The sequence below is a fragment of the Microcebus murinus genome, chromosome 2, assembly GCF_040939455.1.
Source record: "Microcebus murinus isolate Inina chromosome 2, M.murinus_Inina_mat1.0, whole genome shotgun sequence".
In the NCBI taxonomy this organism is placed as follows: domain Eukaryota; kingdom Metazoa; phylum Chordata; class Mammalia; order Primates; family Cheirogaleidae; genus Microcebus; species Microcebus murinus.
This window is the reverse complement of record NC_134105.1, coordinates 98889735-98917184: the sequence shown is the minus strand read 5'-3', so window position 1 is coordinate 98917184 and position 27450 is coordinate 98889735. Positions and strand designations below refer to the sequence as shown.

The window sequence follows — 27450 nt, the reverse complement described above, 5'->3', positions numbered from 1 at the left end:
GTCGGGACAGAAAATCTAAGGGAATGTGTTGGAATTTTTAGTCTGGAAACTTGGAAGAGAGGTCCTGTGGAGCTGGAACCCAGAGCTCTGAGGTGAAGATGCTGTCTAGCTATCGCTGTTACCTCAGGTAATCGGAGGAGGTCCCTAAAATTAGGACTCAAATCTTTAGGGCTTGGTGGTCATTATCCAGCTAGTGCTGGTGCTTCAGAAGTTAGAAGGAGGGAACCCCACAAAGCTGGCAGGCTTTGAGGAGTGGGTGAAGTCCACCTTTGTTGGTACCTCCAGAGCCTGAACAAGGCCCTTCACGGGGCTGGGATCCAGAACTCCAAGGAAGGGGCACTGCCAAGCTGGTGTTGGTGCCTCAGGAGCTCAGAAGATGGTGCCTTCGCTGCTGGGACTCAGAGCAGGAGGCACTGGGCGGCTGATGCTGATGTCTCTGAAGGTGCATGTTGAGACTTACCTTGGGAGGAGGGGGAGAAAAAACCTAGAATCTGGTACCAACTGTAACTACCGGAAACAACTGCCAAGGTCAAGAACCGTTGCTGAAAAAGAACACTGAGCAAACAGGAAGTAGGAAATCTCTCTGTGTTTTCCTGCCTTCCTGTTGTGTTCTAATATCCCCTATTAGCAGAATATAACAGGCAGCCAGCAGACAAAGGACAAATGTGGTTTGCAGGTACCCAGGAAATCAGAGTAATGAAGTGTGTGTTTAAAGCTAAGGAACAATTGCTTGAAAAGAGAGCTCTTTCTTTTTGCTAAGTGCTATAGCTTGTCTTTGCTTAAGTCCTTGTTCCTCCCTTAAGTCCTTACATGAACATCCCTTCCCTTGTGTTTGAAAAGCTTCTTTTGAGTCCTCCTGACTGAAGTTTGTTGCCTTAACTGGGTCTACTTCTGCCTCTCTGGACAGGTTTCTCTGCTCTTTTCCTTCTGACTTCAATGACAATCTTAAGTGAGAGAGAGGAACCTGAAGGGATACCCATTCTAAGATAGAGCCATTTGTAGATAGGGCTGGGTCACTAATGGCCATTGCTACTTTTAGACAGGAGTAAATCCAATATAAATGAACAAGAGACAAAGTATTAGGGAACCAGGTTCTGAGCATCTTAGGCTAAATACCTTGGTAACGTGAGCACCTCGCTCTGGCCCTGAGTAGGAAAATTAGTACATAAAGTCACTTCATCATCAGAAGAATCAATGAAGTTAACAGCCCTTCTTCATTTAATTGCTTGTAATGAGAAAAATAATCAAGGATCTTAATTCAAAAGGAAAGGAAGAATCTAGAAGATAATTTGAATTCCCTTGGAAAAGGTAATTTTGCATTACTATTATTTTTTCTAAGAGACGAGGTTTCTGTATGTTGCCCAGGCTGGCCTCAACCTCGTGGGCTGGAGCCAACCTCCCACCTCAGCCTCCAGAGTAGCTGGGACTACAGGCGTGTACCACCACAGGAAAGACTAATTTTTAGTGGCATTAAGGGAATGAGTGAGAGGGACAAAATTAGAGTTCTCAAGGCCAAGCTATCTGAGACTGACTTATTATACTGTGAGAGTCCTGTAGACACAAGGGACAACTGTACCCAGGCAAGGAAACACAACTTCTCCCTGACCTCTAGAAGGGAATGGGAACCCTATGTACAAAGTAAATTGGTAAAGATCATGAAAGAAACTACAGTGAGTGGGTGAGTTGGAGAAGATAATCTAGAAGGAAATACAATTACCTAAGGGGTATACCATCACCATCACTCATTCAGACAGCAAAGAAATCTAATTTGGGAAAACAAAACGAAAACATAAATTTTACTCTTTGTAAACAAGAATGGAAAACTAATCAGAGGATGAGAATCAATTTTAATACACTTTTATTTGAAATAGTTTTCCAAAGTAAGACCCCTTTGAGATGAGAACATGAAAATTTGAATTAACACAAGCCAAAATAATGTGAAGGAGATTACAAAAGGTCATTTTTCCCTTTCTTTTTCAGTTCCCACAATGAACACCCCAGTCATTTTCTTTAACATAAAGTATGGTACATATTTACATTATCTTCTGTGTTTAAGGTACAGATAGTATCTAAAACATATCTCAATTCCTCTTTTTGTTTTAAATAATATAAAAGTTGGCAATATTATTTGTAGTCAGACATTAGATACTACTTTTATAGCCAAAAGAGTATTTCAAATGTATTAGCAAAAGTAAAATTATTTATCATTTTAAAACAAATATTAGACCTATATATTTTTAAATGAGATCATTTGAGGATCTGAACTTTATTTTTTTCTACTATTAATATTTCATGGGATCAAATATAAAAAATATTTTAAAAATCTGTATATACCTTAAGTTTATAGAATTCCATGGCATATATACAAAAGGTACACTCAAAATGGACAGTCATCATTAAAGTTGAGCATTATCTTCCTGGCAGAGAGATACTCCTTAGAATTTATAGATAGTTGGTGCAGGTGCAGGTCTCACTTCCACCTTCATAACCTGAGCACCTGAGCAAATAAATTATTTGGTTTTCCTAATCCTCACTTTCTTCTCTGGTAAACTGTGGATAATAACATTTCTCTAAAGGTTAATAGAAAATGTAAATAGGTTAATGGTTGTACAATACTGAACCTAGTACGTGGTGCATGCTTGCTCAATAAATGGCATCTGTTATTGTGATCATTCGTATCATTGTCCATTAACTCATCACCCGGTGACATCCTGCAAGCACATGATTTTAAACAGGATTTGATCGTTTTTAAAATAAAGGATTTTTATTAGGATGTCTTTTTCTGACGCAACTTCAGGTCCCACAGGTACTGGAGGAGGAGAGTTCAGAAATGTGTTGGGGACATTTCACAATGCAGTGACACCACATAGCTAGATGTAGAGCAATGTAAGGTGGGAAGCCAACTTCCAAAAACAGTTTTTCGCTTGTCTTTCTTCCCTCAATTTTTTATAAATGTTGTGCTGCACATGTGCAAGTGGTTGGCATCACACATGTGGTACCACCAGCCTAGCCAAGCCCAGCAGCAAAGCCGTAGAGAGACTCTAGGGTGTCCTCCCAGTTTCACCATTCAACCTCAGTTGAAGTGGATGCTCAGGAGAGAGGTGGTGGGTCAGACAATCAGCCTATCCCTTTCCACACTTGAGCATCTCTTCACACCACTAAATACCACTGTACATGCAGGTCGTGGATCACCCACAAAACACCCAAGGACTAGATTTTACCATGCTCTATAGGAAGGTCACATTCACAGGCCATATTCAATTGTTTTATGGTGGCCTTGAGCAAATCAATCAAGATTCATCTAGAGTCATGTCTGAATAAAAGAATAAAGAAAATCATCAGCTATGCAAGTCGTCATCTGCATAGGTGTATCCATTACTTATATTTAAGAAAATTAATTGTAAAGTGACCTTATATAGCCAGCATGACATGTAAAACTGACAAATATAAGAACAATATTATAGAAATAAAAAACAAAGCAAAAACAAAAGGATCCCACACACAGAGGTGGCAGTGAAGAGTGAGACACTGGGAGCTCAAAATTGATCACAATTGAAATGATACTCCAATATGCTCCACTGTGAGGGAAAGAAAGCCACCGTGTGTTGGGGCATATTATGAATATTAAAAGTCAGAAAAAATCATTCTACTGAATTAATTAGTCACTCCTAAACAGAATATTACAGTTAGGTTTTAGTCACTATTTTTTTTAAGAATATGAAAATTTATAAAAACTGGAGAGAACTCAGTGAAGAAGAAAAATGTGTAAAATTCTTAGATTACTTTAATTGAGGAAAAGATATAAAATCTATTTTCATCAAAAGAGAATGGAGGATGATTATGAAAGTCCTCAGGGGGAAAAAAAAAGGAAAATATGCACACCTTGATGTTTTACACGCATATAGAGGATTGAATGAGCAGAAATAGATTTATAAAGCTGGTTGGTTGGCAGTTTTGACATGGAGGTATAAAAAGACTGCAAATGGCTGCTAAGATGGGCAATGCCCATCGGTGTAGACTTTTACAGTGAGCAGGTTACACTGGGTGTCAGCTAGAGAACCAAAAGGCAGAGCCTCTGTGGGTAGGAAGGTGTCTCTAAATTCTACTTCTCTAATTGTAACCCCAGACATAACTGGCAATTATGCTGGAGACTGGACTACAAGCGGCGTCTCAGGCTTCCAGCTCCAGCATCTTGAGCCTTATTCCTTATGGTCAAGCACTCTCAACTGTCCTGTGTGCTGATGAAGCTCCAGATTGCTTAGGGGAGCAATGTTACTACTGCGTGTTTCTCAAGAGACTCTATCTCAATAGTAAATATCCACCTCCCAGTCCAATTGCAATCCCATTTGTCTCCATCTTCATTTCATCTGTTGTGGTTCTTTTCTTCTCACACTCCTCTGGATCTTCCTCTTCCTCCTCATGGCAGCATTCTCTCCTTAACAGGTTGCCATGTCCTCCCCTCCCGAATCTATCTGATATTGACTATGTCATGTTTCTTACTCTCTACCACGGGGGCTGCCCTCATGATCTCAGGCTCCTCTGAGATCCCCTTTATTGACCTGACTTCTGTCAGCCAGGATTACTTTCAGCTCACTTGGTGGCTTCAGAGAAAGCCTAGAATTATGGAGATCCAGACCAATCTCTGCCTTCTCTTTCCCCAAAAGAAGAAGACAAATAATAGGAATCTCTATAAAGAAATAACCCATGTGAGGGCTGAGATTTTCCAGCAATTACAGCAGAGGAAAGACCCTGAAGGAGAATTGAGGAACCAAAAGACCAGATGGGGGCAGGTTTTTTCTGTTTCCCACATCAGGTGGGACACTGTTTCCTGCGGCAGGAATATTTCCCATGGAAAAGCCACCATGAACAAGGAACTTGCATTGTTTCAGCTGAGTCACTCTTGTTGCCATCAGGGCTTTTGAGGTCTCTATCCCAGGCTATTGGCTTCATGGTGGGACTTTTTATTTGCATGAGAATCTCCTGGAGAATTTGTCCAAAATGTGGTTTCTTGGGCTGTATCACTAGATATTTTTAACAAGCACACCAGTGACCCTGAAGCAGGGATTGGGAGCCCTCTCTGCTGATGTTGTTTCACTTGAACATCCAACAACTGTCCTGGTTAATACTTCCTTCTCTGTTTTACATGTGAGCAAAATATAAAGGCTTAATGAAATCATCCACTAAGACAGGTGTCCTCAAACTACGGCCTGTGGGCCACATGCGGGTGTTTTTGCCCATTTGTTTTTTTACTTCAAAATAAGATATGTGCAGTGTGCATAGGAATTTGTTCATAGTATTTTTTTAAACTATAGTCCAGCCCTCCAACGGTCTGAGGGACAGTGAACTGGCCCCCTGTTTAAAAAGTTTGAGGACCCCTGCACTAAGACATATGTGAAGCTGGTATTCAAATCTACTACTTTAGCACAGATCCAGGTTGGGATTTGATTGGAAATGTGATTGGGACTGAGAACATTGGTAAAACTTATTCCTAGTAACTGTGATTTACTCATTTAACAAACATGCACTGAATTTTGTCTGGAAGATATGGGATGGAGGCACTGGGGATATGGTGAACAAGGCAGACAGAATCCCTGCTCTTGGGAAGATAATCTTCTGGCATAGGAGCCAGACATTTTTTACAGATAAGCCCATAAATACATTTATTTGTGACTGTGATAAGTGTTAGTTAGTTGATACTTATATGTTCTGTGGTCATATCAGCCAGTGTATCAGCCAGTGATTGGAAACTAAGTATAAATAATAGGACTATAGAACTGTGATAGAAGATTTGCCCCAGGAAAGAACCATCTGATATTTGGTTTTAACAGTGGAAATAGCTATGTTTAATCCAAAGTTCTAGAATTTGAGGAGTGAGTTCCTTGAGTGAGTTAGACTCACTCACAGGGAAACTGCTTTGGACAGGGAAACTGAGGCTATGGCTTCCCTGAGGGGGTCTTGCTGCCATCAAGTGGTGATGGAGCTGGGAAAACCTCTTGGTCTTTCTGGGCCTCGGTTTCTTCATCAGGAAGATCAGGTTCTAGTTCTCTAAAGGTCACTTTCTGCTCAGTTTTCTGAGTTCACAAGGGACTAAAATATATATATTAAACATGCCCTGGAAACTGCAGCCGAGACCTGACCTTGGTCCCTACTGCATGTTTTTCCTCTAGGATCCAGCTCTAGCTGAACATTGCCCTCAGAGTGCAGAGCTGAGATCAAATAGAAGAAAGTCAGCAAGTTTGGAGAATGAAAATAATTCAAAGAAAGTCAAGGTAATGGTGGAGCATGTGGTAGCCAATGGTGCAGAGAATAAGGACAAACTTCAGGCTGAGTTCAGATAAATCAGGAGAAACTGAGGAATGCCTACAACATCATCAAACTCTTCAAGGAGTATCTTGAGCTGAGCAGTGAGGACTAGGAGAATAACTTACTCTGCAGTGAATTTGTGCACCTGGTCAAGGAGAGCCACAAGATGGACTTTGGGATGGTTTATACTGAGGGAAGCACCAACTCCAAGAAGGGTAGGATGTGACCATAAGACCCTTCCCAGGCCTTCAAGCCTACACCTTGAGGTTGCCCTAGCATTGGATACCCTCCAAGTGAGTGTGGGCTTAGTGAGAATAGACGATGCTTGGAAAAGTGTTGGAGATGTCCATTCTTGCCTTAAACACTTCTGCCGTAGGTCAAAGAGGCCAAGGTAAGAGGATTCTCCTACCTGAAGCAGTGATGATGATAATATGTTCTTCTGTATTTACAGTTGAGAAAGGCTTTACACTCAATATCTTATGCATATTTGTTGAATGCTTAATTTCCCTGTGTTAAGCACTTGGAGTTCAGATATCAGCATCTCCCTGAGGAGACACAGTGAGTGAAAAGAAGAACACAAATATAATTTCAACAAAATATGGTAGCTCTCCTAAACTGGGGTGTTATAACAGCCCAGAGTATAGGCAGATAGGAGGCCAAGGACATCTCTTCTAAATGAGAAGGTGAACCATTGAGAGGAACCCCTGAGGACAGTCAGTTTTTGTTTAAGCTCCCCAAAGATAACTGGTCCCAGGGCATGGACCAAATAGTGGAGGGCCGGGTCCTTTCCAGGGAAGAGAATTTGTTGTCTCCTTGGAGGATGTAGAACATTCCTGAGAGGACTCTTGGGACAGAAATGTAGTTGAGATGATTGGAGGTTTGCAACCACTTCTCTTTTTAGCTATTGGACAAATATTACTGAGAACCTCCTTAAGGCTTGGCCCTGTACTAGGAGCCATGAGTTCAGAGATCAATAAAACATCTAGACTTTCAAGGAGATCTCATGTGAGTAGCGAATAATACAATAATAGTAGCCAATAATACAATAAATAATAATAATTTTTACCTGTGTAATAGGATCTTTCCTTGAGAGGATCTGTCTCTCCTTCATTCAAAGGACTCTATAATTGTGAATTTGTTGAGGGTCTGTGAATTTTTGGAGGGTCTATCATAATCTAATCAGACTTATGTTCCCTAGACCTAGAGTGTTTTTCTTTATACAAATCAATTAAGATTTCAATAGGCTTCCCATTTATCTCAGTTCTAGAGACACTAATCAATGAGCTAATGTTAAAGAGCTCTGAGGGGCCGGGCACGGTGGCTCACGCCTGTAATCCTAGCACTCTGGGAGGCCGAGGCAGGCAGATCATTTGAGCTCAGGAGTTTGAGACCAGCCTGAGCAAGAGTGATACCCCGTCTCTACTATAAATAGAAATAAATTAACCAAACAAATAAAAATAGAAAACATTAGCCCGGCAGGGTGGTGCATGCCTGTAGTCCCCGGCTACCCGGGAGGCTGAGGCAGGAGGATCACTTGAGCCCAGGAGTTTGAGGTTGCTGTGAGCTAAGCAGATGATGCCATGGCACTCTAGCCCAGGCAACAGAGTGAGACTCTGTCTCAAAAAAAAAAAAAAAAAAAAAAAAGAGCTCTGAGGGTTTGGCCTTTCTGATGATTGCTTCAGGTCTGCTCCCCATTGTAGTAACTGTGGAAATCTGGTCTTTAGCAATTAATTGTTATCACATGACCCTTCCAACGCTATCTTCCCATCATCCCCATTAATTTCAGGGATCACAGTTCAATGACAGCAATTCCCACTGTCCTTCATAAAATTTCCACCAAAGAGTTCTTAGAGGATGAAGGGACAGATCTCTTAAATATATTTCTCATAGCCTTGTTGAAAGTAGTGTCTTTTTGACCATTCCATATGATATAGATGGGGTGAATGAGCATGTCTTAATTAATCCACTCCTGATCTCCCTAAGCCTTTGGATACTTTCCTCCATAATATACAAAAAACGTTCTAGTATTTCAACTTCATTTACTATAGGCCACTTTTGGGGCAAGCTTCAGTCAACCAAGCAAGTGAACAGTGAGATCCTCTTCCAGTTGCTCAGACTAACACAATGGATAAAAATAAGGAGTCTAATGGATTGGCCACGTGTCAGTGCACTGGAGGAATTGGGGAAGCAAAATGATGAGCACAAGGCTCTAAATTCCTACTTCAAGATTTAGGTTGCAGACCTGAAAACACTCTACTTAGTGCCTCTAAATCCATTAATAAATTCCGTCTGATTCAACATTATATTTCTTCCTCCCTGCTTCTTCACCCTTAGTGTTCATTCCCATAGAAATACCTCCAGGATTTCTGTTCAGATAAATTGACAGAATCCTGCAGTACTTCTGGATGGATTTTGCCTTCTCACTGTTCACCACCACACTTTGTATGTTTCCCTCTGAAACTTGCTGGGACTTAAGTCTGATTCTAGGTTTGTAAAGCAATGACATCTGGTGGCAGGAGACCCTGAGGAGGCAACCACTCAGGGGAGGCTGTTAGATATTCTTCAGGCAAGTGGAAATAAACCTCCTCAAACAAGGAAGGAAGGGCTGTGTCTCATGCAACAGGAAGCTCAGTGGTGTTTAGGATTTCAAGATCCCCCTGCTTCATCAGGATCTGTTCATATGACCAATCCCAGTGAAACCTTTGCAATCAATGCCCTGACTATAACATAAGCACTCCTATGATGGTGGGAATTCAATTTAGGTTTAGTTTGCAGAATTCAGGCCTACGGCCTCATTAGATAAGGTTCTTTTCTTTTTTGAGAGAATCATAGAAGCTTTCAGGTCCCTAAACTAAATCTTGAGGAAGGAATTTAGAGCCTTGTGCTCATCATTTTGCTTCCCCAATTTCTCCAGGGCACTGACAAGTAATCAACCATTATACTCCTATTTTTATTAAAATGTCCTATGGCAGCAACCATTATACATAAACATAGCTATACATAGATGTACATAAACTATTTCAATGACTTGGACAAATTAGAAAGAGATCCTGTAGAATTAGAATGAAATTCGTAAGTGACAACCATAATACGTATATAGCAATTAAAACACAAAGCAACCCAGACGTAGAAGAGGAGGTTGGGGTTAGGAGGTATGGATATCAAACTTGTCTTCAAGTTCAATAAAAAGTCAACATGCTTCCCCAGTTGAAGGTGCAGGGTGGGTAAATATTCCAATTTCACATTGGGCTGCAGGAAGAAGAATGTTAAGACACAGGACCAAAATACTTATAAATTAATTATTCATATGCTAAGTAAAATATTATACTCAAAATTCTTTTTTCTTTTTCTCTTTTTCTTGTTTTTTTTTTTTTTTTTTTTTTTTTTTTTTTGAGGCAGGGTTCCACTTTGTTGCCCTAGGCTGGAGTGCAGTGGAGCAATCATAGCTCACTGCAGGCTTGAACTTCTGGACTCAAGTGATCCTCCCACCCCAGCCTCCTGAGTAGCTAGGACTACAGATGTGCACCACCACCAGCCTAATTTTTTGTTTTCATATTTCATAGAGATAGGGCTCGCTATGTTGCCTAGGCTGATCCTGGCCTCAAGAGATCCTCCTGGTTCAGCCTCCCAAAGTGTTGGGATTATAGGCATGGGCCACCACACTTATAATATTTTCTTATAATATTGAAATGGTGTGGAAAAACTGAAGAACCAAAGAACAACAAGGCTACCTAAAAGTTTTACATTTTTAATGGGGAACAAATGGCTTCATGATAGTCCTTAAGACAATGAAAGAATTTGGGAAAATATTAATTCCCTGATGTTTTCTGTGCACTTGCAATAACAAACAATGAAAATGTTCATAAATTTTAGAAAGAGAAAGGTCTGTGTTACTGTCACAAGGGTACATAAATACTGAGAATGACTGCTGAGGGAGTGGTCCCCATTGGTGATGGCCTACAGAAGGGACCAGGTGACCATGTGTTTCCTCATGGCCTAGGCAATTAGAAGGCGGGAGCTCCTAAGATTCCATGACAACCCCACCTTCTAATTCTGTTATTGTGACTCCAGACCACTACCTGGCACCCTGGGTCCTACCTCTGGCATTCCTATCAGAGCCTAAGCTGCAGGCAGTACCTTAGACTCTGAGCTTAGGCATCTTGTGCCTTATTTTGTGGTTAAGGATTCCCAGAGTTGTGGAATGCTGACAAGGTTTATCCCAAAATTAAGTTATGAATCAAATCTGCATTCTTGAGACCTGTTTAAATCCTTTTTTAATGTAAAGAAGTAAGTATGGTTGACATACTATAAAATTCACCCATTACAATCATACAGTTCAATGATTTTTAATAATCTACCCAGGTAGTGCAACGATCACCATAATCCATTCACTTGTTTTTTTTTTTTTGTTTTGTTTTGTTTTTTGAGACAGAGTCTCGCTTTCTTGCCTAGGTTAGAGTGAGTACCGTGGCGTCAGCCTAGCTCACAGCAACCTCAAACTCCTGGGCTTAAGCAATCCTACTGCCTCAGCCTCCCGAGTTGCTGGGACTACAGGCACGAGCCACCATGCCTGGCTAATTTTATATATATATATATATTAGTTGGCCAATTAATTTCTTTCTATTTTTTTTATAGTAGAGACGGGGTCTCGCTCAGGCTGGTTTTGAACTCCTGACCTTGAGCAATCCGCCCGCCTCGGCCTCCCAGAGTGCTAGGATTACAAGCGTGAGCCACCGTGCCCGGCCCACTTGTTTTTAATTTATCATTTGTTTGGGTTTCTTCTCCTCAGGCTCTGGCTCTACTTCTACCACAAGCTTCAGCATGGCAGTACCTCTCACCACTTTTTCTGGTCAGAGGGCGGAAATGAGTGTCCTGGAAACCAATCGGTACTTGCGCTCCCAGCTGGAAGAAAGCAAACAGAAATTCCGAGATCTCACAGAGAAGTACCTCACATCTACAGCTACAGCTTACTGCCTGGCCAACCACCTGCAGAAATACAGTAAGTCCTCCAGGGTCATGGTCACTAAAGTGATCAACAATCATCCATCTTTCCTCTGAGAAATGGAACACTCTCCAGACTTTAGTCTTCTCTCTTCTTCATCAAAATTAATTTTATCCTGACTATACTCTCCAAAAAGTAGAAGCGGTTATTTCACTCTTAATTTGCAGAGGATGAAAAACTGAGGCACAAAGGAGTAAAGTTTGCAGGGAGAGTGCAGAGAGGAATAGAGACTAAAATCTTGGTTCAGGCACTAAACTCTTTTCTCTCTCAGGAACATGTGTCAGCTTCTATAAGCATATAACATCACTGTTGGCTCAAATATCTCAGAATTCAACTCAGACTTTTACTCAGCGCCCATTTGCAAAACACTGTGCAGATAGCACCAAGAGAGAAAGAAGTAATAGTACATCCTGTAACACAGGGAATGACCTGGGGAGAAAAAAATGGCAAAAATACTTTCTGTCTCTTTAAAACTTCCCCCACTCTTTTGGAGAACTGCAGCCTGCTGGTCAGGAGGGGCAGGGGAATCACCCCAGGCCCTGGTGCCAGCCTCTCAGGTGGGCAGCTGGCAGAGGTCACAGGCTTTGTCTTTGGCAGAGATGGGACAATTAGAATAGTTAACCACCATAGCCTGGAACTGAGGGGCACTCCCTTTAAAAGCTCTGTATTTCTGCTAATGTGCAGGAAATTTGGATTTTGAGATAAGAAGGTCTACCATTTTTTTCCTCCTTTGCAGGTGAAGTAATAAACTTCTTTCCTTCTCCTCAAACCACTTGTTCTTGTTCCTCTGATGTGGCCTCAAGGACAAATGCCAAGCTTTCAGTAACAATTCTGCTGTGAACTATAATAAAATCTTAAGCTCCAACCCCCCACACACCCAGCTGACTGAATGGACTCCCCTTGGCTAAGGGGATACCCTAAAACTGAGTTACTGGCCATGAGAAGGGAGGTCAGGCATGCCTCATCATACCTCCCTCCCTTCTTATAGATAACCTTTGTAACTTATGAACAGGCCTAAGACTATGCAAGACAAACCTACAGGTCCTCAATTTACATAACAAATCATTTGAGTCTGGGTATATGTGGCCAGCAGCTTGTATCTGATTAACAGACTTCCTTATCTTAACTTAAAACATTCTAAGCCTTTAGACAAGCTTCCCTTCTTTAACCAATTATAAATCAAAGAATCTTTAAACCCACTTATAACCTGTAAGCCACCCCTGCCTTTGAAATGTCCCTCCTTCTTGGGCCAAACCAATGTACACCTTCCATGTATTCATTTACGACTTTACATGTAATCCCTGTCTCCCTGATATGTATAAAGCCAAAATGTAACACAAGCACAGAGAGTTCACTTGCTCAAGGTTTCTTGGGCATGATTCCAGGCCATGGTCCTCAAATTTAGCTCAGAATAAACATATTTAGCTTATTTTACAGAATTTTAAATTATTTTACAAAATTATTAAACATTTTTAAATGTTTATTTTAAATAAACATATTTCAATTATTTTAATTTATTTAATTATTTTTATATAATTAAATAAATGTTTTATTTTATTGGCTTCTTTCTGTTGACACTACCAGCCTTAAAGAGCTTAAATCTATCTGTTCCCAAAGAAGTCACAGATATCTGGAGACAGGAATTTCAATAGCAGACACAAAGGGAAGCCTTGATACCTAGAGCAAGATTGTTTTCCCACAGAAGTTCAAAGAACCCATTCCTCACATTCTGGTTAGCTTGAGGGTGTTTCCAGTAAAACTGAAGCCACTATAACACCCTTTCTGTCTCTTCCTGAATATAAACTTTGCAGATAGCAAGCAATTCCATGTGGACCTCTAGGATCTGGGTTATGAGACATACGGCCAAAATGAGAACAAGGCCAACTGGAGGATTCTCCCAGTCTCAGTAGCAGGCTAAGCCAGTATGGGGGCTGGCCCTTCCCTCTCCACAGTCAGCTTCCACATTTGGAAATTCACTGGAAAATCCTAAACCTGTTAAAAATTGGTGGGGAGAAGGAAGATGTAATGACTGAAGGAAACATGGGAACAAGGGCACAAGAACAACAATATTAGAGGAAGATTCTTGCTAACATTGAAGTTGAGTTTGCTTTCCAATTTCCACAATTATTTTTCAATAAATCAATGGGGAGGCACAATTTGCTATCCAACTTACTCTCATAGACAGAAAAGTAAAAATAAAAGCCTACTTGTTAAAGAAATAAAAACAAGGGTGTGGAAAACTTAAGGGTTTTTAAACATTCATTATAATCATAATATAATTGTAAGACAAAATTTTTTCAAGCTGGAGAAGAAGTTATCACCCAAGACCTTAGTATAAAGGTAACATAATGCAGTGATTAAAAAGCATGTACCGGGTGGATTCCAACCTCATGAGCGGAGCGGTGGGGAGCAGGAACAGGACTGGGATGCTGCGGCGCCCAAGAGGCCCCGACTCGGGGCAGGAAGCAAGATCGGTGGCCGTAGGCTCATTGTGGTGCTGGAAGGGGCCAGTCTGGAGACAGTCAAGGTAGGGAAGACATATGAGCTACTTAACTGTGACAAGCACAAGTCTATGTTGTTGAAGAATGGACGTGACCCTGAGGAAGTGAGACCAGACATAGCCCACCAGAGTTTACTGATGCTGATGGACAGTCCTCTGAACCGAGCTGGCTTGCTGCAGGTTTACATCCACACACAGAAGAATGTTCTGATTGAAGTGAACCCCCAGACTCGAATTCCCAGAACCTTTGACCGCTTTTGTGGCCTCATGGTTCAGCTTTTACACAAACTTAGTGTTCGAGCAGCTGATGGCCCCCAGAAGCTCTTGAAGGTAATTAAGAATCCAGTGTCAGATCACTTCCCAGTTGGATGTATGAAAATTGGCACTTCTTTCTCCATCCCAGTCATTAGCGACGTGCGAGAGTTGGTGCCCAGCAGTGATCCTGTTGTTTTCGTGGTGGGGGCTTTTGCCCATGGCAAGGTCACTGTGGAGTATACAGAAAAGATGGTGTCCATCAGCAACTACCCGCTTTCTGCTGCCCTTACTTGTGCAAAACTTACCACAGCCTTTGAAGAAGTGTGGGGGGTTCTTTGACAGCAGTAGAGCCTTACTCTGAAACCAAAGACTGTTGACGTGGTGTCCCTTGGCCCTATTCTGAGCCGACCACTGGAAGTTGAGCTTCCTGAACTGAGACTGGAGGCTGGGGAAGCAAAGGCTGTACACTTGCTATCTGTGTCCCTATAAATACCATTCTTACAAAAAAAAAAAAAAAAAAAAAAAAAAAAAAAAAAAAAAAAAAAAAGCATGTACCATGGTGTGTGCCTGTAGTCCCAGCTACTTGGGAGGCCAAGACAGGAGACAGGAGGATTGCTTGAGCCTGGGAGTTTGAGGTTGCTGTGAGCTATGATTAGATTACTGCATTCTAGCCCTGGCAGCAGAGCAAGACCCTGTCTAAAAAAAAAAGCATGTACTCTAGAGTGTGGGTATTACTCCCTGGGTTCAAATCTAACTTTATTATCATCTCTGTGCCTCAGTTACCTCATCTGTAATAGTAATAAAGTACCTACTTCTTCAGATAATGGTGATGATCACATGATCTAAAAATCTAAAACAGTGCCATGGTGAACACTGGGTACGTTGGTTCTTCCTCTAACTTAACACAACACCTATTTATATTTGGGTATGAGTCTTTTAGACCTTTTTCCCTCATATCTATTTCTTACACAGTTGTATCCAGTTCAATTTTTAAATCTTTGAAATATTTGGGGATTATTGAAACTCTCAACACAGGAGAACCATCAATCCTACAGTCCTTAGTGTCCACCCAAACACACAAGATATCACTGTTTCATGTCCCATGTTAATGTTAAGAGTCTGCAAGTCTGCAATGGCTTTATAAAGTGACCCAAGATTTGGAGTCAGATCTCAGGGGATGTGAATTCTGACTTTGCCTCATTCCAGTTGAATCATCTTGTCAAGTTACTTTTTCTGCCTATGAGCTTTTCTTCCCTTATCGATAAGATGGAGAATAGTTGTGAGATTGAGGAATAAAGATGTGGAAATTCCAGTGCAGAGCCTGGTACTGTGATTTCTTTTGTCCCTGGGATGGACCCTGCTTCCTCCCCTGGAGGCAGTGAGCCCAGGCAGGTCCAGCTTGCCACTGAGGCAGGCGTGTCTGTCTTTTCTCAGAGTGTGAAGAGTACAAAGACCTCATTGAATCTGTGCTGGAGGAGGAGCTGCAGTACGAGGAGAAAGAACCGGTGGAGAAGAGTCCAGCTGCAAGGCTCGGGTAAGGACGTGCCTGTGTAGGAAGTGTGCAAATTCTGTTTGAAATGTGACAGCCCAGGGCTGTCCAAAGTGCCCTTAATGATAAAAATATCTCTTCTCTCAAATTTTTTAAAGTATCATACTTTATGATACTTTATGATGCTCCATATTATGATGATTAATATGGAGTATTAATTAGTAGGGCTATTAGGCAGATAGATGACTAAGAAGCTATTGTCTGGAAAATAAATTATTAGCTTGCTCAGGACCATCATTGCCCATCCTTAAAGGGTTTCAGACATGGGGTAGATTACAGCATTCAAAACATTTTTTAACCCTTCATTAAAGTGAAATTTTAGAAGCTCAAATGTATAAAACTCATTAAAGCAGAGATATTTGAAGGGGACATAGGTCTGAAGCCCTTGTTTCTTCTCTCCAGTATCTGCCTTCACTTCCCATGACTCTGTCTAGGAACTCTAGAGTTTAGAGTTTGAAAGACAATCTGTAGATAACTACTTAGTAGGACAGTAGGAAGGAGATTCAAGCATCAGATTGTTATCAAAAGCTCGGCACTTAGCCTTGAGGCCACATCAGAAGAACAAGAACAAACGGTTTGAGGAGTAGGAAAGAGAAGTTTATTACTTTGCCAGCAAAGGAGGAAGAATGGTAGACCTTCTCATCTCAAAATCTAAATTTCCTGTACATTAGCAGAAATACAGAGCTTTTCAAGGGAGTGCCCCTCAGTCCTAGGCTTTGGTGGTTAACTATTCTAATTGTCCCATCTCTGCCAAAGATAAAGCCTGTGACCTCTGCCAGCTGCCCACCTGGGAGGCTGTCATCAGGGCCTGGGATGACTGATTCCCTGGCCCCCTCCTGACCACATACCTGAGGCAAGAATGCAGGCTTCAGTTCTCAAAGAGAGTGGGGGATATTTTCAAGAGACAGAAAACATTTTTGTTGTTTTTTCAGGCCATTCCCTCTGATATAAGATGGAGCAGATGACTGTAAATATTTAGGTCAGCTTTAGGATTACATGGTTCTAAGCTTTACCTGAATGCCTACTTACATGTCTACACTCTACTGGGTACTATAAGTTGGGTAATACTTATACGGTTGTTAGCTTCACAGAGCTCACATTCTGTATTGGAACCCATGAGAAACATATAGAGTAATGCAATTGTTGCTCAGAACTTTATTTACTCTCAATTGTCTCCTTGCCGATTATGGCTTTTCTTCATGTCATTCAGAAGAATGTTATCTTTCTTGACCCTTTCACTGTTCTTTTTACCTTTCAATTAACACAGATGCACCTGTCTCACACTTCTGTACCGGGATTTTTTGGCCATTTTCTGCATAATACTTGATGTATATTATAAGGAAATGAATTTGGGCTAAAGTAAGGAACTGAAGGGGCATCTTTTCAAAGCAAAGTTAGTAACAAACAAACCCAAGGCTATTTTCTCATTCCCTCTGCCACAGGCAAGTCACACAACTTGCACAAGAATTCAATTTGGGAAGTTCCTTGAGGGCGTTTTAGGAGATGTCTCTGCTGAAACTTCTATAAGCTGCCATTCACTGCATTCACTCTCACATGTTGCTCTCATTTCCCACCTTAGGAAATATGATCCCCTAATTCAGGCTCAAGCCCAAGAACTGACCAACTTACGGCAGAAGATACAAGAAGGGAGAAGTTTCTGCTACCTTTTCTCCCAGCATGTGAAGAACACAGTCGAGTCTTTTGAGGGCCTCCTCAGGAACACTGACATTGCCCACTACCAGGGACAGAGACTCCGTGAGCAACTGGCCCAAGGAAGCCAGCTGGCAGAGAGCCTTGCCAGCAAACTCACAAGGAGTAAGTTGCCTTCAGGTTCCTCTCATGTCCCCCAAAGGAGGGAGAAAAAAATGTAAAGTTATCCTCCTTGGGCCGGGCGCGGTGACTCACGCCTGTAATCCTAGCACTCTGGGAGGCTGAGGCGGGAGGACTGCTCGAGGTCAGGAGTTCGAAAGCAGCCTGAGCAAGAGCAAGACCCCGTTTCTACTATAAATAGAAAGAAATTAATTGGCCAACTAATATATATAGAAAAAAATTAGCCGGGCATGGTGGCGCATGCCTGTAGTCCCAGCTACTCAGGAGGCTGAGGCAGGAGGATCGCTTGAGTCCAGGAGTTTGAGGTTGCTGTGAGCTAGGCTGATGCCACGGCACTCACTCTAGCCTGTGCAACAAAGCGAGACTCTGTCTCAAAAAAAAAAAAAAGTTATCCTCCTTGTAAATTATTATATTAGTTTTGATTATGATCCTTAATCTGCATGTTATTTTCTTTTCAGAGCACTCAGGTCATTAGTTTTAACATTCTTTCTAGAGTACTTAGTTTTAATCAGCAAGAGAGAGTATAGTTGGCTTACTTCATCTTGATGAGCATAAAAGAACTCGCCTTCATTTCTGGAAGATATTTTCAATGGATGAAGGATTCTAGGTTGACAGTTTTGTTTTTGTTTTTTAAAAATATGTTAAAGATGCTATTCCACTGTCTTCTGCTTACATTGTTTTCAACAAGAAGTCACAATTCTTATTTTTGTTCCTCTGTACATAATATGTCTTCTTTCTTTGGTTGGTTTTGAGATTTTCTATTTATCGCTGGTTTTAAGCAATTTGATTTAATGAGACTTTGTGTAGTTGTCCTGTTTATTCTACATATTATTTTACTTGGTTGAGTTTATTGCATCTGTAAGTTTATAGCTCTCATCAAATTTGAAAAAGTAATGGCATATATATATATATATATATATATATATATATATATCTTTTTTTTCTGTTATTTCTCTCTCTCCTCTCTTTTAAAGACTCCACTTACATTTATATTAGGTCTTTGGAAATTTTCCCACAGCTGACTGATGCTCTGTTCGTTTTCATTTATCCTTTTTTCTATGTTTCATTTTGAATAGTTTCTATTTCTATGTCTTCAAATTCATTAACTTTTCTTTGGCAGTATCTAATCTACTGGTAATCCCATCCTGTATATTTTTTATCCCAGACATTTTTTTTTTATCTATCAAAGTTTAATTTTGGTCTTTTTAATAAAGTCTTCCATGTATCTCCTTTTCATCTCATATTTTCCTCTACCTTCTTTAACACAAGTAGTTAACTATAATAATTAATATATAAGTAGTTATAATAAGTAACTACTTATAATAAGTAGTTACTATAACTACTTATGACTATAATAAGTAGTTAACTATAATAACATAGTAGTTATACTAATTGTCTCAATATCTTTGAGCATTAAAGGCTGGAGTAGGTTCTGTGTTAGAGCAGTAAGGGGACACAGTCATGGTCCAGCAACCAGTCTATGGCAGGTATGAAGCTTACAGCTAGAGAAGCCCAGAAGGCAGTCAGGCAAGTATCCTGGGAGCTGAGGAACAAAAGACATTTTATACTTTTCACCCTGATCCAGGCAGCAGGTGTCATGGTGATGACTCACTGCATCAGGAACACCCTGTCCAGTGGGCTCAGGAAAGCCTGCCAGCCCACTTCTCTAAACAACCTGAGACCTCCTGGAATAATTCTCTCATAGCATTCTGAACACACATGTAGAGTGTTACATCCCTGATAATATAGGCCCCAGGTTTGCACTGTGTGAAATGGAACCTGTTTAATTTCTAACTAGCTCTTTCTATTTTTGGTTTGTAGAAAATCATAATGGTAAGATGGATGAAGACACACAAGAGCTACTGGTCTCCAGGTAACTCTGAATGCTACAGGGGCTGATAATGGAATGATGAAATCTAAAGAGGATTCAAGAAGCAAATGATCAAGGGGTCAAAGGTCCCAGATCTAGGGAAAAACAGAAACTGCTGATTATACCTATTTTGTTCATTCATTATACAAGGATGTGTCGTTTTAAATATGGTTGTCTGGCCGGGCGCGGTGGCTCACGCCTGTAATTCTAGCACTCTGGGAGGCCGAGGCGGGCAGATTGCTAGAGGTCAGGAGCTCGAAACCAGCCTGAACAAGAGCGAGACCCCGTTTCTACTATAAATACAAAGAAATTAATTGGCCAACTAATATATGTAGAAAAAATTAGCCAGGCATGGTGGCGCATGTCTGTAGTCCCAGCTACTTGGGAGGCTGAGGCAGGAGGATCGCTTGAGCCCAGGAGTTTGAGGTTGCTGTGAGCTAGGCTGATGCCACGGCACTCTACCCTGGGCAAAAGAGTGAGACTATGTCTCAAAAAAAAAAAAAAAAATGGTTGTCTGTGCTCTTTGCAGTTCTTGTATTAGTTTTCATTTCCTAGTAATTCCTCAAGTTTAGTTAACTAGTCAGTCTGACCTAAAGGTAAATTAACCAGAGCCCCCTAGTTTCTGTATCTTAAAGACCTATATGGTTAAAAACCAAAGTGAGATCCCTATCTGGTTTCTGCACAGTTATCCTGAAGTATATTGACAGATATTTCCTAGCCAGAAAAACTACCTTGAAAAATACATTTTAAAAATATCAAATATTTAGAGAGAGGGTCTTAAAAGCTGCAAAAGCCCTGGGAGGTTACACTGTCTTAGGAGCCAGTATTCAACGGACCACTTCATATAATATTAAATAATATTTGTACACAGCATTTTGAAGCCGATAGTATGGGTCGCTGTGTGTCATAAGTGTATTTTAGAGTAGTCGTTGAGTCTACTTCTTCATCCATGTGCCACGAGGTCAGCACACTGAGCATCTGCTGCTCCCTCTTCTACTCCAACTCTAAGCACACTATACTCCCAGTCAGAAGTGAATTGTTAATGCTTCTTCTCCAGTAAGATGGTCCCTTTGGTTTTTGGTGCCTCTACCATGAGCTTCAGATCAGGACCAGCTGTGAAGCTGGGCTCCAGGTTGCCTTGGTTTAATCCCTTGTCTTGCCTACCCCAACAGGCTCAGCAGGGATGTCCAGGAGGCGGAGCTGAAGGACTCACTAGATGAACGGTATTTGACTGGCGTCAGCCGCCATGATTCCCAGCAGCCTCCCAGCAGCAACGCTTTCCTGTCTGGTGCACAGGAAGCCACCTCTGCTCTGGATGTAGCCAGTGAGTTCTCCCCTTATAACAAAAACAAGCTCCAAAAACTTTCCAGTAGTTTCTACATTCTACACGCTCACCACTACCGTGAGAGGTATCATCTTTGTAGGCAGGCCCTAAAGCTTCACCTTGGAAAAGTGATTAGGTTCTGAGATCAAGTCTCAAGTGCAGGTCCCTAGTAAGTCAGGTAATTTGTATTGTTCCTAGTCCACACCTCACCTCGATCACTCTGATGGGCTCAAGGCAGGTCACAGTGTAGAGAGTAAAGGGATCATGGCAAACGCTGCCACCATTGCAGCACCTGTACAGAATCTTATCTAACAGACTTCTTTCTTTAAGGTGGGACATCTCATCTTTCCTGAAATGTTCTTGATAATTATAGTTACTGAACAGTCTTTCTAAGATTTTCTAGCTGTCCAAGAATGTTAGCAGTCCTGAGCATATTTTTGGAAGTGCAATAATCATGGTATTATTTCAAGTTCCAGTCTCCGTCTCCTCTTGAGTGCTTGCCTCCCTATAAGGTACAGCTGAGTACCAGAACATCAGGTGATTTCACTAAAGACAAGACTCTGAGCTTGGCAGCCCTTGGGTAAATGGCCAGGGTCCCCATCGTTTGTGCAGCACAAAAGATCTTTGGGGGTATAAGCCAGTCTAAACCAACAACAAGGATATCTGCTGTAAAAAAAGCTGAATGCCAACAGCAATGCCACCAGCATTCCCCCTTCCCAAAACAACTCCAAGGAAGCCAGTGGAGCTTCCTCAGGTATGTAAGGGCCCTTTGGAGCAGTGGCCTCATTGGAATGTGTATAAGTTAAAACCTTAACCTTTATCTCCTTTCCCTTACTTGACTGTATGACTTTCCTTTGGGGACAAACATTTGGATTTTGTTAGGGGACTATATGTCTTATATCCTCTTTGAGACAAGAAAAATACTATATTATTTAATAATTCAAATGAGGGTTTTTTTGTTTTTTTTTTTGTAGTAATATAAACCATGTTAGGTTTGTCTTTCTACCTCTTTTGCCCAGTGGTGGATATAAGTATGTGCCTTTCATTACCAAGGCCTATTATTCTCTTACAAAGGCATTCTCATTTCCATTTCCAATTTCACCCTGAGGTGCAGAGGAAGATCTTTACCCTTTACCGTCTATTAAGATGTTTGGGAGAGGTATTTAGTGGAGAGGAAGCTATTCTCTAGTACCTACAAGTCATCCCAGGGAGGTGGCCACACCTTGCCCAGTGCTAGACAAGCCCTACATGGAGGCCTTCAGTGTTTTCCCACCTCCTGTCAACCTCCCTTACACTTCCCATATCCCTGTGTGGGAGGCAGCCCTGTGGAGTTGGCTTAGCACTTGACCATGCTTTGTTAGAAAGCCTAAGAGTTTTTAAAGGAAGTTGTATAGTGTTCCCTGATGAGAGGATCAAGTTGGCAGAAGAATGATGAAAGACAGATATCTTGATAAGAAGATATCTGGCTACCCCATTAGTGATGAGGATTCTTTATCTCCTATCTTATTCCATGCCCTGATGGAATGGCTGCAGACGATGAGATCCGGAACCTAGAGCAGCACCTGAGGGAAACTCTTTTCATCAATGACTGCCTGCGAGAAAAGTTGGAATATCATCTCAGCATCTTTGACCAAAGAAACGGTAGGTGAGGCCCAAGTTGGCCTGCTTCTGGCAACATGTATCTTTCTAAGGGCATGTCACCAGGACAGAACTTTACAGATTTCAAGCACTTTGATATACCTTGTTTCACTTATTTATCACAAATGGCCCAACTAGGGAGGTAGGGCAGATACTATTCCTATGTTATAGGTGAATAAATAGGCTTAGATTTTATAGGTGACTAAATAGACTTAAATAGAGACTTGCCCCAAGCCTAAGCTATGCCTCCATCTGAGAGCCATCTGACGTAAAAGATCACTCTTGTGATTCCTATGCTGTGTACTGTCTGCTGTCTGTGCGCTTCTTATGTGATTGTTATTCAGTAGAACCCAGGTTTCTGAGCTCCTCATTCAGCAGAGTGAGGGTCTCCTCTGCTGCCATCTTCATCTGCCTCCAGATGTCTTGGTTACTCTTCATGAGTCCCCAGGGTGGTTCTCCTCGCCCCCTTGGATTGCTCTCACACAGAGGACATCATTCCATGACATCATGCTGGGCCTGAAGAACAGTGACCAGGTTCCTTCCCATACCAAAGCTGCAGCTATTTAGTGGGAAAAGCCTCTTCATACTGCAGCCATTGGGTATGATAATGCATGTGTGAGTGTGCTGGCATTTATTAAGGATCATGTGAGGCCGGGCGCGGTGGCTCACGCCTGTAATCCTAGCTCTCTGGGAGGCCGAGGCGGGCGGATTGCTCGAGGTCGGGAATTTGAAACCAGCCTGAGCAAGAGCGAGACCCCGTCTCTACCATAAATAGAAAGAAACTAATTGGCCAACTAATATATATAGAAAAAAGTAGCCGGGCATGGTGGCACATGCCTGTAGTCCCAGCTACTTGGGAGGCTGAGGCAGAAGGATCACTTGAGCCCAGGAGTTTGAGGTTGCTGTGAGCTAGGCTGACGCCACGGCACTCACTCTAGCCTAGGCAACAAAGCGAGACTCTGTCTCAAAAAAAAAAAAAAAAAAAAAAAAAAGGATCATGTGAAAACTAAGCTTCTGTCCCATCACACTGAAGTCCCAGCCTTTGATTCCCCACAGTTTTTTTCCCTAGGCTGAGATAGAAAGGAAGGACATAAAGCGTTCTCTTAAGCAAACATGTGTAACTTGCCTAAGTTATAATTATTTCCTGGAACAGGATGCAACTCCAACCTCTACAGGCAGATCCTAGATTCCATTGCCCAGCTGTATAATGAAAACAGAGTCCTCTGGGATGAATACCAGAGACTTCCTGCTTGCCTGAACCATACTTCCAGAGGTAAGTGGTGAAAGCCCACAACGTGAAGTCACTCTCAGATGGCTCCCTTCTCTTGCCACACCCAACTATAGAAACAAAAGAGGATGGGGAAGCCAGAGCTGCCCAAAGCCTCGTAACCCACAATTCTCATATTCTCAATTCAGATAGGGCTGCTTCCTTGGTGCCCCCCTATAGGCTCCCAGACTACCAGGCTCCAGGGATGAGTAGTTCTGGGAAATCCAACATGTAGGTCCAAAACACACTCCACTATTGCAAGCTGGAGATGAAAAGAACAAGCTTAAAAGATGAAAATGTTTACGAGAACAATTAATTATTTTAATTGAGTAAAATTTGCTAAGATTAGATAAACTTTCCCCTAGAGTGCTGAAAGAATAAGCATACACCACTTAGATTCTAAGGCACTGCTCTTGGAGGAAGTATGGAGACCAAAAAGTACCATGAGCCAAAAAAGAAACAAAAATCCCAATTTTTAAGCTGATGAAAATAAATCACTAAAAAAGTTGAAATAAGTATAGTTGATGTTGGTCTTGGAAAAATGCAAATGTATTATATTCTAATTATAATATCCTAGTCAGCTTATTGTGCCCATCTCTTACTATTGAGAAGAAAAATGAAAACAAAACAAAAATATCTTCAAAGTGGTAAAAATGTTTATAAACCTGCAAAATATCTCCAGCCTATCCCCTAAACCCCGGACTTTGTCTTTACTGAGCTCTTACTGTATATAGTGTCCACCTCAAAATTCATCCCTATACAAATTCTGTTAGGTATCAGCCAACATCACCTAGGAGTCTTTTTACCCTCTCATGCCTGTGGTTTGCTTTTGCTTCCAAGGACCCTTCTAAGTAGGAATGTCCTCAGACTATTGGAGTCACTTTGCCTGGTAGCTCAGAGAGCTGGAAGTACCTGGGAGTTTATGTCAATCCCACAGCACCCAGCAATCCTGCCTACAAAGATTTACCCATGATTGACAGGTGCAGGTGTATAGAAGTCCAGCTACTTGATTTTAGGGAATTCTAGTGGTGATTCGCTTTGGGAAAAGGGAATCCAGAGGCCAACTTTGTAAAGACCCAGAAGGATAGATAGAAGAAAATCCTTGCCTTATAAATCTAATTGAGAAAGAGAATGATTTACTTGAGACTGAGAAGGAAGACGAAAATCTTTAGGTCTAATGGAAAAGAAGCCTATGGTAGAAGAGATAAACAAGGAGAATGGTGGGAAATAGGGTGGGTCTACTGAGTAGCTTTAAATCATGCTGTCATATGATAAGAACCTGGTAAGATTTTTAACTAACACAAATGTCTGGACTCACACATAGGGATTCTGATTTAAATGGTTTCAGGTGGGTGAGGGACATTAGTAGTCTTAAAAAGCTCCCAGGTGATTGTAACATGTGCTAGAGATGAGGACCATCAATCTAATAGAATCGCAGGTCACAGCATAGAAGTGTCCCTAATGTGCAGCTACTTCATAGGAAAGGCTTAACAACAGCCATTGGTGGACTTTGCCTACATCTCTCAATGTCTTGTTTGCATAGCATGGAAAAGAGATGAGAAAAAGAGGTAGATGGTTGGATTGAACCTATAAACTGCGTAGAACAGAATTTCTCAAACTTTTTTGGCCATATGATGCAGTAAGAAATACACAACCCTCTGTGACCCAGTACACACACACACACACACACACACACACACACACACACATATACACACATAAGCCCCTATTATATGAAATGGCCCCTACTTAGTATTTAAATAAAATTTATTGTAGTCAACAGTAACTATATTGATTTTACAAGCCACTAATGGTTTAGAATTGCAATTTGAAAATTTTTGTCTTTGGTCAGCCTTTTTATTAAGCAAAATCCCAAAAGAGAGCTTTTAGATCTTATTCTCCTAATGAGAATATAAGAGCAATAAGACCTAAAACTTGAGGGAATAGCTTTTATATTTATATTTGCCTTCCTTACACTGGAATCAAATACTGAAAACAAAAAATAAAAAGCAAAAAAAAAAAAAAATGTTTCCCTAATAGGTAGTTTGGAAAGAATTAGGTGATGGAGAATACCTGGAATGAGAAATTAGTACTTGTTCACTCTTCATTTAAGAACTTTATTAGTTTATCTAATGAAAATGTTCCTAGAAATGTTCCTAAGGAGCAATCTGATGTGGAATTAAGTTTGTAGAATGTTGGTCTTCAATGGGTGTAAATGGATCAGCCCAAGGTTTACTCCTTGCTCTTTATTTGCTAATTTCCTTTTTTCTCTTTATGATGATTCCTTCTCCCTTGCCTACCTTATCTCTTTAGAAGAACATTTATGAGAGTCTTTTTAAAGCCTTATTCCTATCCCAGCCAAGGTGACCCAATAGTCTCTAGAACCTACTAGCTTCCTCCATATTGAAGCCTTCCCTCTAACTTCCCTTAAACTCTGTGATGTAGTAGAAAAGGTCTCAAGCCTGGATTCTAGTCTCAGGCTTGTCACCTACAGGTCATATGGCTTTAGCTAGTCCTTCACCTCTTAATACCACTGTCTCTTCATGGCCAGAGATGGAACTGTACTTGGATGGTTTGAGGCTCCTGCTGCCTTTCACATTCTAGGGCACTTCTTTTGGCACCACCCTCCTATTTAAAAGGAATAGGGCATGGATTTAGAAGGGACATTTCTCTACAAAATATCTTCTCTTTCCTATAACAAGTTGTTTTCTGAATGTGCATGTTTGAGGCATGAAGGAGGTGTGAAAGACCTTTATTTTTCTCCAGAAGAAGAGAGTGGAGAGTAAACTGATGCTGGGGAGGAGGTGGCAGGGACCTGGCTAACTCACCTGTAGCGGCTTTGAGCCAGGGTTATTGGCATCATGAGGTCTTGGGGCCCTGTGTTCTACTTTGCAGGCCAGCCAGTATATTTCAGGAGACTTTCTGTCTAATCTGTTATTACCACTATCTCCTTGCAGACTGTTCACCACTAGAGCTTACCCACTAGCCACACTCAGTTTGCACCTGGCCCCTAGCACCACTTAGCTCTCACTCCAGCGTCAGTTAGGTGTCAGCAAGACCTGGCAGAAGATTCTTACTCAGTTGGTTTTGTTTTGTTTTGTTTTGTTTTATGTTTCAGGTAACAACTAATGTTGGAAGTATGAAAAGTTCCTGTTTAATTTCAACAAAGCTTAGTCACAAACCATTCCCCAATTGATGAGAAAAACAAAAACAACAAAACAAGTGAAAATCCAAATCTAAAAGCAAGAGGGCTCCACCTCTAAGAACCAAATTTTACAGCCACTCGAGATTTTTACTCCAGATGAATAGTTTGGTCGCAGAAATCACAGCCCTTCAGCCTGCAAAGGTGATAACTTCCCAAGGGATCTAGTGTCGATATTCACAGATAATCTTGAAAGGCCCTCCCTTTTCCTTCCCCACTCCCATCCTATGTATGATTGGAGTCTACAGCAGCTGGAGGAGAATAAGTCAGAATAATGCCCCTGCAGACTATTCATCAGCTCTTCAGCATATGTCCATTTTCCTTGAAGGTTGAGGTTTAGAAACCTCTGTGAATAAAGTTTATTTTGTACTCATTCTGTTGCCTATTGTTTTTCATACAAATCAAATTTATAAAGCTTTCTTATTCCAGCTAAAAGCAGGAAAGTTGATCATTAATATGTCCACTGCATGTACACCACAGAGTGATAGCAACCAGTTTGGGTGCACCACTTTGTTCCAAAATAAGTGTTAGTGCTTGTGTCAAAAAACTACGTTGTGTCCCACATTCTGGGGAAAGGCAGGCAGAAATTCTGCCTCTGCAGGGAAGCAGATCTGTAAGCAGGGCAGCAGTCACACACAAATTCACTCCTGGGCAACGCAAGAAAACAGTGATAGAATCTCTGCCAAAGAATGATCTTCAGAGTTTGCTGT

The 27450-nt window shown here is 41.3% G+C and overlaps 1 protein-coding gene and 1 pseudogene across 5 annotated transcripts; both read left to right on the top strand.

Annotated features, from left to right (window-relative positions):
• The first annotated feature begins 533 nt into the window (after positions 1 to 533).
• On the top strand, positions 534 to 27104 carry LOC105865489 (NBPF family member NBPF6-like protein). 5 transcript variants are annotated; one of them, XM_020284308.2, is made up of 10 exons: positions 534 to 676; positions 1266 to 1308; positions 11093 to 11302; positions 15495 to 15594; positions 17189 to 17424; positions 19261 to 19312; positions 20482 to 20633; positions 22119 to 22274; positions 23425 to 23544; positions 26657 to 27104. In XM_020284308.2, the coding sequence occupies exons 3-10, from the start codon at positions 11125 to 11127 to the stop codon at positions 26665 to 26667; spliced, it is 1005 nt and encodes a 334-aa protein (XP_020139897.2). In that variant the 5' UTR covers positions 534 to 676; positions 1266 to 1308; positions 11093 to 11124; the 3' UTR covers positions 26668 to 27104. The 5 variants fall into 5 exon arrangements, with proteins under 5 accessions (XP_020139897.2, XP_075856177.1, XP_020139894.2 ...); XM_076000062.1 differs by lacking the exon at positions 1266 to 1308 and having other exon boundaries at positions 22167 to 22274; XM_020284305.2 differs by lacking the exon at positions 1266 to 1308.
• On the top strand, positions 13716 to 14558 carry LOC142869568 (ribosomal RNA small subunit methyltransferase NEP1 pseudogene; annotated as a pseudogene).
• Positions 27105 to 27450: the final 346 nt, after the last annotated feature.